The 14,151-nt window shown below is 38.8% G+C and overlaps 1 protein-coding gene across 11 annotated transcripts in view; it reads left to right on the top strand.

Annotated features, from left to right (window-relative positions):
- The window catches only part of aopep (aminopeptidase O (putative)), a 45,775-nt gene that overhangs the window by 6,435 nt on the left and 25,189 nt on the right, over positions 1 to 14,151 (top strand). For all 11 annotated transcript variants that reach the window (XR_003749159.1, XM_028972814.1, XM_028972807.1 and 8 more), the window contains 6 exons: positions 9,330 to 9,519; positions 9,888 to 9,994; positions 10,641 to 10,743; positions 10,819 to 10,926; positions 11,159 to 11,202; positions 13,021 to 13,081. Coding sequence is in view for 10 of the 11 variants with exons in the window: in XM_028972814.1 (XP_028828647.1) it covers positions 9,330 to 9,519; positions 9,888 to 9,994; positions 10,641 to 10,743; positions 10,819 to 10,926; positions 11,159 to 11,202; positions 13,021 to 13,081 (613 nt within the window). In the remaining variant the exon portion in view is untranslated. The remainder of the gene's footprint in view (positions 1 to 9,329; positions 9,520 to 9,887; positions 9,995 to 10,640; positions 10,744 to 10,818; positions 10,927 to 11,158; positions 11,203 to 13,020; positions 13,082 to 14,151) is intronic.

The following is a 14,151-nucleotide window of genomic DNA, read 5'->3' as shown; positions in this document are numbered from 1 at the left end:
TGTGATTTAGATGCAAACTGAGGTCACAGAACTGAGGAAGGACTTCTACTTCCTAGACCTGAACTTTTTACCTCTGCATCTTGCAGCTGTTCAGGGACGAGAGGGAACTTCACTGTGTGAACTGTCACACTGATGCAAATTCAAACCGATCTGCAGCTAAGAGGTCGAACAAATGAGCTAAATCAGATACCACTGCGTGTTGTTACAAGAACATGGTAATGCTTTTGCTTTGAAAAACTGAACTCGTCCACCTCTGTTTGTGTGTGGCTCTCAGCTCAGTCAGTGCCTGCACTATCTTTCCATCTCCACCACATCCCCAGCTGTGATTTAGACGTTCAGGAAGGGCACAACACTTCCTGTCCCCCCTGAAGGCGCCCCTCACGGCTTCACCCGCCAAGGCTGGATGTTCTTTGGTCCGATTTGGTGTTAACAGTTTAAATTTTTTTCATTTCTCAGAAAGAAAATTTCTACTCTTTTCATTGGTCATTCAGTGTAAGCAAGCCAGGTTATGCAGCCCATATTAGTAAGAAACTACCAGGTTGGACGAGTCAGATGATTCTGGTGGTTGTGGTAACTGATTTTTCTGTTCCCATGCTCAGATTTCACATTCATGTCATCAGGGTATTATTCTATGTATGCAATAAATGTATGAGTCACACAGATGCATGAAGCCATGCATACTTGTTACGGATAGAAATCAGGCTGCTTTCTGTTAGAAATAGATTATTATGAGAACCTGACTACATTTGAACTGTCCTGATCACTTATGTCAGATTCATTACTTCACAGTCAAAATGCTTGAATTAAAGCAATATCTGCAAATTTGGTTTGATAGCAGCCATGTGCCCAATGTGTTGATCATAGCAATCGCATTTGTGACGTCTCTATCATGCAGATGAGGTATTAGGTCCATAACAAAAGATGCAAAATGGAGGAGGAAGGAAGTAAACAGGACATTGAGCTACACTTACACTATCTATTGAATTGACAGATAGAAGTTGTCCAGAATAATTAAGTAGGGTGTGCAAGACGTGTCAGTCATGCTTATGTTTGTTATCATAATATAATTATGTGAAAAGTTGGGTAAGAGAGTCAGGTCTTCCCTGATAAGTAGATGTTGCCTGGAGGGGAACATATATTGCTACCTTTCAGAATTCATAGTTCCTTCCAAAACACACAAGCAGCCCATGCTAAATGCGCTTATGCAAATCCATACCATCAGAGATGCTGAGGTTTGAGCTGAACTGTTTAAGTTTGCTCTCCGTTCTTGAAATATTCCATTTAGTAATGTCGTTGACACAATCATGCAGATGAGTGATGCAGTGTTGTCTATGGACTTGAAAACCATGGGCATTCAATTGAGGTCTTTGACCTAAGTCCCTTAAGTTTCAGAGCCTTCATATAATGTTATGTGCTGTACATGATGACATTTGCAAAGCATTTGCAACTTGACGATAAGGAACAAGTCTTCCAAAAACATTTTCACAGATAGGAGAGTCTCTCCCCATCTTTATGTCTGAGAGACTCTGCTTCTCTAAGACATCCCTTATATAGCTGATCATATTACAGACCTGATATCAATCAACTTAATACGTTGCTAGATGTTCTCCCAGCTTAATCTTTTTAAACTTTTCTGCTTTTTCAGCCATTAGTTGCCCCAATGCAAATTGTTTTTTGGGACCTGTGGCAGACATCAAATTAGAAATGAGCTCATTTAGAGGATAAAGGTGTACTTTTCCCCAGTTTTAACATTTGTTAGGTTATTTATGTTCAGTTGTAAATAAAGTATTGGCTCAGGTTAATTTAAAATCTTTTCGTTTGCATTTTCTTTTCAAACAACATTTCCAGAATTTGGGTTGGACATGAATGTCAAAAATTTTCTGAATTTGGGTTGAAAAATGTGAAAGTGAAGTGATTGTCATTGTGAAACACTGCGGGTAGTGCACATGGTTAACACAACAAAATGTGTCCTCTGTATTTAACCCATCCATGACAAGCACCCGGGGAGCAGTGTGTGGGGACGGTAATTTCCAACCTTTCGATAGATTCCTTATCCGCTAGGCAACTGCCCATCTGGTGAACCTTACCCATAAGCTACATCTTATATATGTACTGGCATTTCTGTGTATTTTATAAATCAGACCCATGGCCCCAAACTTGACTGTGTCTTTTTCCATAACATAATTACCAAGACATTCCCACCTGGAACCTGGACATTGCCACTTCTTCACCTTAAACCTGCCAAATAGCATCCTTCATTTTCATATTGTCACCTTGAAAAGGAATGAATACTAAAAGTGTAAAAATGTACTGTTAGTAAAAGTTTCACTTGTCCACCTGCATTCTTTGGGACTTTGTGAGCACCAGTCTGACCTGGCATGGCCTCAGTCAGCTGCTCAGTTTGTGAACTGGTCCAGATGACCATATGGGGCATAAAGAGTGGAAAGTCCCACGAGTCCCTGCTGTGATGTGGGAGAAGGATGTGAAGGGATTGGAATGCCTGCTGGACCAGCTAGGGCAAATAGGGAGGCTGAGATAACGCTGTTTAAATAGACCTCCCTGCCACACACACATACAGGATTTCCTCCATTTATTTCTCTCACTCTAGTGAAATTGCCAAGTAATCCAAGACAGACTACTGTGTCTTTCATGTCCCATGGAAGTTTCAGTGCATGAGACAGATAATAATCAAATTGTCAAGGATCGGGGGTTTTCTTACTAAATGTTTTGTTCTCGCAGTCTCTTTTCCCCCCGCCCCATCCTTTAAGCATTTAACATTCTCCCAAATGAAGGAATGCAAAACATGTCTGCACCTGGAGAGAATACGTTTAAATGGCAAAATGCCAAAAGTGGTATTAATGGGGAATTGACTGATATTTTTCATTGTATATTTCTGTTTAAATCAGCCTTTTTTACTTAACCTTAGGTTTAGTAAAAGTTTGTACTAATGATGTAGTTGAACCCACATTTTCTGGGGCAACAGATAATCAACAACTCTGAAGAAGGACAGTTTTTATTACTTATTCAATTTATATTATTAAGCTGTGCTGAGACAATTAAAAAGGGTTTAATAACCAGTAAAACAATTGCATCAATGAACACAGCATTCCATTGGAACTCAAGACTAATGGGTATATCTAGATTTGTGCATACATCTGTACATTATTCCATGAAACAGACAATTCTAGCTACCACTGGTTTAAAACATGAACACGGTCTGAACAAGATTTGTGATTAATTTGATTTTCTATCAAAAACAAGAACATAAATACCTAAATAACTCTAAATAACTAACAATGGGAACAGTAGAGTGTGATGTAATATTAGAATAGATGTTCAAATATGTTACTGTGGCTGATAATGGTTATTTATGTTGTCAGATGGTTTCCCCTTAGTCTGGGTTATATGGGATGTGGAATTTTCACAATTTGCAGGGCATATTGTATAAATAAAAACATTTTTACTTTTTGTAGGAATGATTAAGCTGTTCAGTTGAGCATGATTTACTGATCAAAAGCCATGAAGCAAACTGAGGGGAATTTTGCACAATAGGTAATAGCAAATTGGTATATCCATCAGTCAAAACAGAGATTTCCCTTTCGTTTTCCATGACTATTCCATTCGAATTCTAAATGCAATTCAATCAATATTCATTTCCAGTACAAAAACCCTCCTCTGATGGTTCCAGGTGCATGCAGTTTTGCCATGCAAAAGAAAGACCTGGCAAAGACAACTGATTGATTATTTGTAATATGTAATTTCATAAGTATATGAGTGAAATGACAAACCAGGATACTTATAAATTACAGATAGAGGGAAGAAAGCACAGGCCCTTCAACCCCTTTTTGCAGCCGCTGTGTGTATCTTGCAACCAAACATAAACCCATACTGGAGGATGAATGGTTATCATCTGTGAACATTTACCAGTCCAGGATGGACACCTGTGTGCCGACTGGAGCTCTGGGCCATGTCAAAGTGCTGTGTTTACTAGAGCTGTCTGAACCACTAATGTAGGCACTAATCTGGGCATATCCCGAATCCCGAAGGTGTATTCACCACACTATATACAAGCACATGCATAGATGGCATTAAGATTTGCGTGGAACATAGCAAACAGCTGTGGTTGACACGGACAGTTATGACCACAGACCTCTCTTAGAACCTGTGAGTGTACACAAATGTAACTATTAGGCCCGAGAATAATTATAAACTATGGCTGCCGTTGCTTATAGTGAATCGGTTCACAGATACAAGGTTCATAATTAAAGGATGTGAAGTGCATTAGAAAAGGGAGGTTTATACTGGGAGAAATCTATTTCATTAGTTTTTGCAGGAGTTATGGCTAATAAATTACAAATCATTTTCACACTTCATGGTTCCAAATGATCAGTTTCTAAATTCAATGTGCAATTTTTTTATCTTTAATCCTGCTGTGGTACCATGGGGTCTCTGTGACCTTGCCTTTCCTCAGATATGTTTTTAATTAGCCTTTCCTGACAAAGTGACACACATTTGGTAGTTTTGTAATTTTTAAATTTATGTCTATTACTCTGAAGCTCAACATTTTAGATGAACATATCTTTATTTAAACATAAAATAAACAAGGCACAATGGCCAAAAATTAACAGAAATAAAATCAAACATGGCACCAATTGACTTGGGCATCAGAAAAACACATGAACATGTGAACACATTAATGCAGTGATTCCCAACCCTGGTCCTGGAGGAATGTCTGCCTGTCAGTTTTCATTCCAACCCACATGGCTTCACAACCAGCCACTCTCATTACTAGGCCATTAAGAAACACCTGGGCCTAATTAAGGAAAAGTTGGTGTCGAAGACGTTTTGGCAGACGTTCCTCCTGTACCAGGGTTGGGAAACACTGCAATAATGCAGAAACAATATGTGATTCCTGCGTGCACTCTTTTGATCCCTCATACCTATTAAGTGGCAGCTGGGAGTGTTCAGGACCCACACATCAGGTGCACAGGCACCTGCTGTGTGAGCCCAGTGGGCCCTGGGAGTTACAAATACAATACAAGTTATGGGGATTGTCATGTAACAATGTCTTGACATCTTCAGATTAACTAAGTAAGAGGGAAGACAAATTATCTGTAATGAGTGCACTAAACTTGTGTGCAAAGAGCAGTAAAAGCTAATTAGAAACTCACACAGGATGTCGTGGAATTCTGTTTGAATTTTGTAATACATCTGCTTCTTGCTCACTCACTATAGTAGGAAATCCACATAGTGTGCATGCATTTGGATGGCCAGAGGAAACCCGCGCCAACATGGGGAGAGCATGCAAACTCAGGATTCAAACCCACAACCTGGAAGGTGTGAGGCCATGCCGCTAACTGCTGCACTGCTGTCCCAGTATCTACTTCTGTCTTGGCTAGTCGAAAGTCCATATCTGTGGTACCAGAGCAGAGTAAAAATGAAATCAACAAATTATCTGGCTTAATTTTAATCACTGTACGTTTGTGTGTTCAGTACTTAAATCTATTCTAGCAATGATGTGTATTTGCAAAGCATCGGCTACACAACTGTGACACACTAATTTGGCCAGAAATATACTTGCTGTGAGCTAGGTATGCAAATCCGTACACAGTTGCATTGTTAAACAAATATGGTTACGGATGCAATTCCTGCATAATTTTATAGTAAGAAGTCTGGCAGAAATATACTTGCGGTTAAGTGCATATGTATAGCCGTGGCCTGTATCCTGCTTTTTTGGTGTTGGTTTTTGTGCACATACTCATTTACAGTATTTATCATTACAGCAACTGTACTCCATGCAGTTACAGATGCAATACCTGCATAATTTTGACGAAAATAATGACGATTTTAAGATACAGGTTAACATTCATTTATTTGGTTTGTGACCTTGTGATATACTTGTGTCCGTACTGTGCATTGTAATCTGTAATGTGCAGTGTCAGTGTCGAGGCCCAAACCAAATAAATTAATGAATACCTGTATCTTAAAATCTTCCTCTGTTGAGTGCAGATCTTGCAACACTATCCCCATGAAATTACGCAGGTATTGCATCCATAGAGATGTATGTGCACAAAAACCAACGGCAAGAAAGCATGATACAGACCACGGCTGTACGTATGTACATACGTATGCAGTTAACAGCAAGTATATTTCTGCCAGACTTCATTGACTAAAGCTACATTGCACTGTAGCTTCTTCATGCTGAATAATGTGCTGAACAAAAAGAACCACTGTGACGCAGCTCATATCTGATCATTTCATCAGTTTACCAGGTTCTTTTATTTGTGGAAGTATGTTCACAAGAAAAACATCATAATATATTTTTATGTTGCATGGTATGTATTAAAATTGGCAGTATTGGCCTAACGGGTAAGGAAACGGAAGGTTACTGGTTCAAATCCCGAACCACCTAGACACCACTGAGGTGCCACTGAGCAAAAGTACAGTCACCACATAGCTGCCCACTGCTCACCAATGGTGATGGGATTAAAGCAGAGGACACAATTCATTGTGTGCACCGTGTGCTGTGCTGCTGTCTTTCACAATGACAATCGCTTCACTTTTATAATGAACAAGACAAATATTCCAAATATATGTTGATAGTCACACATACTTTTGCTATTAAGGTTTAAGGTTTTTGATTGTATTGCAGCCCTGGTTTTGTGTGTGATATAGACCATTTCAATTGCTCTAATCGCCCCATAATATCTGACGGATATTTATTTTCAGGATCTGACGTTTGGTTCATGTTATCTACCCTAAAATGGAGTGGCATTTAGCATGGGGGACTCCTGGGCCTCCACAGGGAAAAGGCTAAAGGGGGATAAGAGAGAGGAATGCCAGGCATTTCAAGTCAGTGATTTTAAAAGGAGAGCGAGAGAAAGACAGAGAGAAAAAAAACAGTTATGTGTGATTTTAGGTAGTTACCCTTCAGAACAACCGAGCAAACTACATCTACATTTGCCCTTGGAATTTGAGATCAGAGATTTTCTGTTGAAGTCTGAATGGTATTGTCAGATTAGGTCCACTGTCCACTGCTATTAAATGTAGGTGTGGAGGTGAACTCATGCATGTTGGGTGTTGCGTGGTCATGTTAGGTCTGTGGTTTTTGCATGCTATAACATGTACCCTTAGAATAAATATATTATGCAGACACATTACCAATATGGCAGAGGGTTCTTAAAAACCTGTAAAACAGCTGATTCTATGAACTTCTATGGGTCTTTGACACGCAGCATATTCCGCAGTATTTTAAATGAATACCAGAGAACTGGACATTAACCATAAATAAGGGGGGTTAAATAACACCTGTCAGTGCATAATTAAAAGCAGACAAGCAGCATTGTTCTTGATCTCATTTTCACTTCAGTATGTGAACATTGTCTGCATGTATGAGAATCTTCATCTGAACATCCATCATCTACTACAATAAGCCATATTGTGCAAATCTTAGGTAATGATTGACAGGACTGCTAATTTACTTCTGAACTGACAATAGACTCACAATTGAAATTTACTTTTGAAAGCAGTTTGACACCGAAATTGAAGGAAAAATAATAAGAATTATATTCTATTATTTGGTAATAGAAGTTGGTTTCATTGCAGGTGCTACTTGGGAATGTTTAACTGTCATCGTGATTTATAAATGTTAGCTCTTTGGCATACATATTTCTCATGCATTCGTGAGCTAGCACTCTTTCACAAAAAAGGTTCAGGCCTTTCATGGTACAATTAAGATGGACAGACATTTTTCTAGACCACTACTGAATGTTTACACCATTCCCTTTAAATATAACAGTTTAATAGGAATGGTGTGAAAAGTGTATTGCTACGGTGGGGTTTCTGACATTTAATTCACACCGTGATGATTATATAATGCAGCTTTTAATAGGTGGTGGGTCTCCTGCTGGGCTGAAGCTTGCAGGTACTGTGCACCACAGCAGCAGGGGGGTTTGGTGGAATCAGGAATAACATCATGCCTGAATTTCCATCAGGATGCTTGATGTGGCCTGTTTCATCATAACCACTGTCGATATTGAAATCGGGACTGTGAGCTTCAGATCACACGGCAGCATTACGTTATGTCCTGAGGTAAGACACTCAGACTTGCAGGCTTTGTATTGTTTTATTCGTGTGGTTTAAATATTGGTTTGTTTGATAATAATCCCACTTACGCTCCCGTCATCAGATATGACACTACAAATGAGGATGGTTAAATTTAACAAACATTCTTCCACTGGAAAGCAAAACCAGTGGCACTATGTTGAGAACAGCGTCCTTGTTAGTAAAGTTCCTTAGGTGTCCTCCTAGGGCTGTTTCACAGTTGTCTACTCTACATCATAACCTTACACTGATATGGGACCGTCTGCACCACAGTACAACAGTGTTTCCTGTTCAAGCCCCTGCTGTAGTGTTCATTTTTATGACATTCTAGCTCCATATGCTCAATCGCTGGGCCATCTTGGACACTGATTGATGTTGATTGCTGCAATGAAACCAAAATGGCAGTTTTTTAAAACATCTGCGTGCTTCACACACTGATTTAGAGTATTGCATGCTACAGGTTTGGTGGGGTTTTTTGTTTCATTGCATGAAAATTGTGGCTGATACCATTAATTTGTTCATATACTGATGCAAAGTACCGTTCCTCTCCAAGTATAAACCAAATGTTGCTGGCAATGGTGGCTGTCTCTGGATTAGCACATGCAGGAAGAATTTGTCCAGCAGGGCAGGTCCTGTGGTTGTCTGTTGCCCAGACGGCTCAATCAGAAGTGGGCTTGCATTGGCAGCCATTTCCCTAATCTCTGTAATGATTCTGCAGGGTAAATTGGATGTGTATATTTACATTGGAAAGTGCATATATGTGTTCCTCTAGGGTGTGTGTGTGTATATGTGTGTGTGTGTGTGTGTATATATATATATAAATGTTTCATGTAGATTTCAAAGTGTTTGTGAAACACCCATTTGTTTACCTTCCACTTTCCTATCACTGCATGATGCTGAGACCCTGAGACAGGGTGGATTACGTCACTGTAATCCAGTGTCCATTGGTTCGCCAGAATGTGTATAGAAGGACTACAGCTGGTGCAGAACCCTCAACTAGAATATAAAATATAGCAGCTCCAAAGAAATTAATTCCACCCTTCTTCAGATCCACAAAAGCAGTCTATATGGTAGTCGTCTACAAAAGTAGTATAATAGTATTAGAAGATGTTTGGGTAGCAATCTCTATTGTTTTTTTTTTTTAAGTTGCTATTCTCTATTATTCTTCTGACAGATCCTCAATTTACTTGTGTCTTCTAATTAATTACAATCCGTCTGTTTTGCAGCCCCCATATTATATTCTTGTCCCAGAGTGTCCTGTCTGGAGACCAACAGCTTTGTGGGTCGCAGCTTTGCCATGAGACTGCCCACTCTTGGTTTGGCCTGGCCATTGGAGCACGTGATTGGACAGAGGAGTGGATGAGTGAAGGCTTTGCCGCCTTCCTGGAGGATGTGCTATGGGCGAGGGTAGCCCAGGTAGAAAAGCTCCTGTTAATGCTACATTTTATTAGTGCAGGAAATTCCATGCTTAATTCTGTCATTGGTTGTATTGTCTGCATTGTAAAGAAAGCTAGATAGACAGATAGATCTATTTGAATTTATAATATATTCTTTAACTTCTGTCTCTCTGCCCTCTCTTTCTTTCTGTGTGCCAATTTACCTTTACATTTTTGGCATTTAGCAGTTACAGGGACAGTCCCCCTGGAGACACTAAGGGTTAAGTTTCTTGCTCAGGGACACAACGGTAGTAATTGGGGTTTGTACCTGTGACTTTGTGGTCTTCTGGTTCATAGGCAAATGCGTTACCCACCAGGTTACTACCACCCTTTGTCCCTTTGCCTTAGCTGAGTGTGGCTGCAGAAGAAGAGTATTTGCAGGTGAAGGCTCTACTCCGTTGGAGGAGGCTGTGTGATGAGCTTCAGAACTCACAGGAACAGCTCCAGGTCCTCAGGTCTGACTATTGAGCATTTTCCATTCCTTATTTTCAAAACTCTGTTATGAAGATGGGAGAAATTATATTATTCTCCTGTGCAATGAAACACTAAACATTTTTGCTTTAGTTTGTGTCTGTTTTCCTTTTTTTTGTTTCTTATACCTGATTGAAATTCACAGTTGTCCATTAATACAGTCAGTTCTGCGTTTCCATCAAAACTCCTTTTTCCATTTTCCAATGCGTTTTGTAGGAACAAAGCAGCAAGGATTATTAAAGGGAAGCAGTGACTGGTGTTTTTTTTTTATTTGTTCTGAATTAAGTGCAGTTACTAAATTAATGTGTACAGATGTAATGAGGCTGATAAGACAACATTCTGTTGGGATTCTGAGTGCATTTAATGTGCTTCCTGAATGTGCTAAAAAAACAGCTTGTTTTTTCTTGTTGAACTCACTATTTTATTGTAAGCAGTTCGTTGACAAAGCTTAGATTAATCCTTGATATAAAATAGTTTTATTTATGGTCAGCTGTTGGTGCATTCAGGTAAGTTGTACAGTTGAAAAGGTAAAAATGACACAGTGATGCAGTCAGCTGACTCATTGATGTGCTCATAATGTACTGACTGTGCTGTAATTTGGAGCAAATAACTACCTTTGTCTAATTGTAGACCTAATAAGGAGAACACAGGGCAGGTCAGAGATTCTGGAGCATCTGTAGTGAAACATGCACTAAACCCAGAAAAAACCTTCATGCAAGTTCACTACCTAAAGGCAAGTCTGTTTTCAGTTTAATGTGTGTTCTCTCCATGAACACAGATAATAATGTTTTTTTTTCTCTCCATATAGGGTTACTTCCTTCTGAAATACCTCTCCAGTTATGTTGGACAAGAGCAGTTTCTCAGTTTCCTAAGACTTTTTGTGAAAAGATATCATGGGCAGCTTGTACTTTCTCAAGTAAGGTCTCAAAAATGGTTCCAAAAATGTAATAAACAAGACAATGCTTCATAACACGATCATTCTTATGGTTTAATAAGGCCATGTCCTGATACATTTCTCAAGAATACTTTTTACCCAAAAAGTGTATCTTAGTAAACTCAGTTTTCTTGCCATGTTGTTTCACTATTGGTTTAAAAAGTCCTGACACTGAACTAATGAGCTATTTTTTATCTACTACAAAATTTTATAGGATTTCTTACGGATGTTCTTTGATCACTTTCCAGACATTACAAGGTAAGGCCAAAAATATTACATAATCATATATACCGTTATTTTGTAATATTTTAATGTTTTACATAATCTGGGAACTTTTGTTTCCTAGCCTCTCTGATTTTTTAGTCATACCTTAATGTTTCAGATCATCAAAATATATAAAATATTAGTGAAAGACAAAACAAGTAAACACCAAATATGTTTTTTAAGTGAAGGATTTTATTATTAAATTAGAAAATAATCCAAATCTGCATGGCCCTGTGGGAGAAAAAGATGCCCACCGAAAAAAAATTATTTAACAATCTGATTACTGCCACACATCAAGAAATCTCCTAAATAAGACCTGCTTGACAAAGTGATGTAGACCAAAGATCCTCAAAAGCTAGACATCATGCAGAGATTCAAAGAAATTCAGGAACAAATGAAATGAAATTCAGGAACAGTGATGAACCGTCCCAAAAAGAACATTGATCTCAATGATCTCATGATCTCAAGCTGAAACGAACTTGGGTTCTGCAGCAGGTCAATTATCCAAAGCAAACCAGCAAGTCCAACTCTGACTGGCTGAAGAAAAACAGAATGAAGACTTTGGAGTGACCTAGTCAAAGTCCTGACCTGAATGCTATTAAGATGCTGTGGCATGACCTTAAGAAGGCAGTTCATGCTCAAAAACCCTCTTATGTGGCTGAACTACAACAATTCTGCAAAGATGAGTAGGCAGAAATTCCTCCACATCTCTGTAAAAGCTGTTGTTGATAATAATGGTAGCCCAACCAGTTATTAGGTTTAGGAGGCACACAGGACCATGTAGGTTTGGATTCCCCCCCCTTAATAAGAAAATCCTTGACTAAACCGCATTTAGTGTTTACTTGTTTTGTCTTTGAGTAATATCTAATGTAATTTGATGATCCCAAACATTTAAATTTAACTAACATGGAAAAAAGTAAGAAACCAGAGAGGGGGGGGGGGCGCTTTTTCACACCACTGTAGATGCTGAGAATTTAGCTGTAGGTATAGACAAATTCTCAAATATGTCAAATTCTCAATATGTGTTAATATACTTGGCCAATAAACATAATTCCTCACAAATTCATGACATTTAGTCCCTACTGTTTAAGTATAGGTTTATAAATATATAAGTATACATACAAAGCCATGCTCATACAGTATATTAATGCCATATTCCAGACTCTGAAGCTAAGTGGATTTATTAACCCAATTAGAGTAAAAATGTTCGCGACTGGTCAATATTCCTGTCTGCAACCCTGATTACCTCATAGCCGAGGCTCAAAGGACAGGGCTGTCAAGCAGACCAGTGAACTGACTGGCCAATGGAGAAGCAAAACCAACCACTTATCCAGCAATGGAGTCCACACGGAGATTCCAACACTTTTTAAATCCAGACTCATGATGAAATTGTTTATTTCGGAGAGCTGCCGGTTGTCCGCCAGGGCTTGTTGAAAGGCTATTTCTATTCGGGTGTACAATAGACAAGACCTGCATTTGAAAAAGTGGAGTTTTTTTATCATGCAGGTATTGCTGTCTACCACAAATAAAACATCAAAAAATGATCTGATACAAACAATTAGTGAGAATTGAGCATCTGATCACATGAATAATGTAGCCCACAAGAAACTTACCGCAGTAATATCTCAATTTATTTATTTTTTATCTGTATGGTGGGTATGTGGGTTGAACTGTATTCTGTATGTGAGGTGAGAAGTCTGTGCTTCGTGTGTCAGGTTTTTAAAAGAACTGTTAAGTTTACATTGTGGTATAGTTACCATTGTTGGGCTTTTGTCCTTTGATAAATAGATATCTGTCTGTTCCCCCCTCCAGAAAAGGTCTCACCCTTGAAATAATCTATGCTGAGTGGCTTGATACTGCTGAAACTCCAAAGGTATGGTACCATATGATTGCGTATTAATTGATTGTTTAGTAATATATTTTGCCTTAGATATTAATGTAGGATTTGAGTAACCTTTCAAACATTCACGACCTAAAGTGAAACAGTGGGGTTCCAGTGAAATTGTTATGGATGAGGTGACACACAGGCCTAGAATTATGGACCAGGGAGTTTCTTTTCCGGCAGTGGGCCTTTTAGCTTGCTGTTTTGTGACATGGTGTGAACCCACACTGTCTGCAGGAGATCAGGTGGTCCGCCAGCATGTGTCAGCATGCGCATGGAGTGATATTCAGATGGGTCTGCGCTGCAGGGTTCACTCGTCTTCATGTCGATTGGTGTTATAATGATTTATTTGACACTAACTGTATAATTTAACACAAACATTTTACTTTACTGAAGGAAAACTCTTGTAATGTTAATGAAGTCACCCTGTCCAGAATTTCATTGCTGTTTATGGCAATAGTTGTTGTGAAAAGTTTTGCATTTCTGTCTGTGAAGATTGTCAGTCATCCAGGTGAATTTGTCTGAGAGTTGAGACATGGCAACTGGACTTTTTTTCTTTAATGTAGAGATGTTTCTGCATTCACTGAAGTTCTTTGAACAAAAAGTTCTGTGGATGCAGAATGAAACATTACATTAAAGAAAGAAAGTCCAGTTGCAATGACTCAACTTTAAGATGTTTTGCATTTCTGTATTTTATTAACTTTATTTGTCATTTATGTAGCATGGGTGTTCCACTGCAAATCAGGTTTTTGGAAATATGATGTATGCAATGGTGAAAAAAAAAAAATCCAACTATAAGTAGATTGCGCAGTGGTTTATTGCAATTATTGTTATGATTATTACTACATTTATTATTACTATTATTTTTTTATAAAACTAAGATTAGGGGTCTGCTACTCTGAGTCCTCCCCCTACTCAGTGTGTGTGTGTGTGTGTGTGTGTGTGTGCACAGGCGCGTGAGTGTTTGATTACACTCACTGCTCCTTGCACAACCGTCCTCAGACTCTGTGCTCCTGCTCCTGCCATAACTGATTTTCCACTTTTACTCCCTTTCTTCCCTT

This window comes from Denticeps clupeoides, chromosome 1 (assembly GCF_900700375.1).
Source record: "Denticeps clupeoides chromosome 1, fDenClu1.1, whole genome shotgun sequence".
In the NCBI taxonomy this organism is placed as follows: domain Eukaryota; kingdom Metazoa; phylum Chordata; class Actinopteri; order Clupeiformes; family Denticipitidae; genus Denticeps; species Denticeps clupeoides.
Note: the sequence above shows the minus strand (reverse complement) of the source record. Positions and strands in the feature narration are given on the sequence as shown.